The following is a 1,267-nucleotide window of genomic DNA, read 5'->3' as shown; positions in this document are numbered from 1 at the left end:
AGGAAGGGGTGGAGAACTGCAGCTGCTGGCCTACAAGGGGTAAGGCAGGAGCACTTACCCTCTTGTAAGTACAAGTGGGATGCTAACCTTTCAGCCAAGAGGAACTGAGGAGGGGGCAAGCAAAGGCATTAGTGAAATCAAGTAGGAAACCCATACAAACTTTGTTAGTGTGCTTTCAATGATGCCCTTCTTAAAAGGACAGACAAATCCCCTCTGATTCCAGCAATGCTAATCACATGGCTTCCATTAACTAGACTAGAAATGGCAGGTAACGGTTTGCTTCCTTGACAACAGGCAAGGTTGACTGGGCTCACTCTGTGATTGACACTGAAACCAGGGTGAGTTGGGCGGTTGGTTGTAGAAATACTTGCTGTATCTGGAAGATACCCCAGTGATGGAGACTTTTAGAAGCTGTTGGAAGCTATGCTGCATCCTGGACTTTCACCAAAAGGCAGTGAAAGTGAGTGATTGTGTGTGTGTGTGTGTGTGTGTGTGTGCATGTGTGTGTGTTGTTGAGCTTTCATTTTTAAACTTTGAGGGTGAGCAAGATGGTTCAGCAAGTGAGGTTGCTTGCTGATAAACCTGATGGCCTGAGTTCAATCCCCAGAGCTCACAGGGTATGAGGAGAGTTGTTCTCTGATCTCAACCCATGTACCACAGCAAACACAAGTGTACACACACACACACACATACACACACACACAAATGTAATAAAAAGTCCTTGACTTGCACTTGCTACATACAAGTTAATTCTAGGATCATACAGAAGGCCGTGGACTCCTTGGATTTTCTGTATTCAGTCTTGGCAGCCTGTCTTACTTCAAACAGGAGTTGGTTCTTGTAGTTTATTGATAAGTTTCTANTAGTTTTTCTCTTACACATTTAATATTTTCATTACTAACATTCTAACATTGCTAACATACTAAGATTCCTAACGTTTATTACTAACTTCCAGATATTTCTCTGGTCATTGATAGAAATGCAGTGCAAAGTTACCCCATATATTTAGTGAGTGTCTGTGTTATGAATGCAGTGTGAAGTTACTCAGTACACTTACTGAGTAACTCCAGCCTCTGTAGCTGCTAATACTCAGCTACTATATTGCTCATGCTTTTAAGAAACAGTCCTCGTTCAAATTTGAATATGTCCTTTGCAGTCCCAAGGGATTGCTCATCCAACGGAGGCTTCCTCTGGCTTCCAGGTTGGAGGAAGCTGTTAATTGTAGGGATTTGGCTGATTCTCACCTTGAAGTCCTACAATGTAAAAG

General features: G+C 42.7%; 1 protein-coding gene across 1 annotated transcript in view; it reads right to left on the bottom strand.

The window, feature by feature from the left end:
- Nucleotides 1-1,000: 1,000 nt before the first annotated feature.
- LOC110284504 (glutathione S-transferase-like) overlaps nt 1,001-1,267 on the bottom strand; it is a 15,512-nt gene continuing 15,245 nt past the window's right edge. Inside the window, exon 6 of the mRNA XM_029480226.1 lies at nt 1,001-1,253. Coding sequence (XP_029336086.1) covers nt 1,083-1,253 — 171 coding nt within the window. The 3' untranslated portion in view covers nt 1,001-1,082. The remainder of the gene's footprint in view (nt 1,254-1,267) is intronic.

Source organism: Mus caroli, chromosome 1 (assembly GCF_900094665.2).
Source record: "Mus caroli chromosome 1, CAROLI_EIJ_v1.1, whole genome shotgun sequence".
Lineage (NCBI taxonomy): Eukaryota > Metazoa > Chordata > Mammalia > Rodentia > Muridae > Mus > Mus caroli.
The sequence above is the reverse complement of the archived record's forward strand: the minus strand, read 5'-3'. Positions and strand labels throughout refer to the sequence as shown.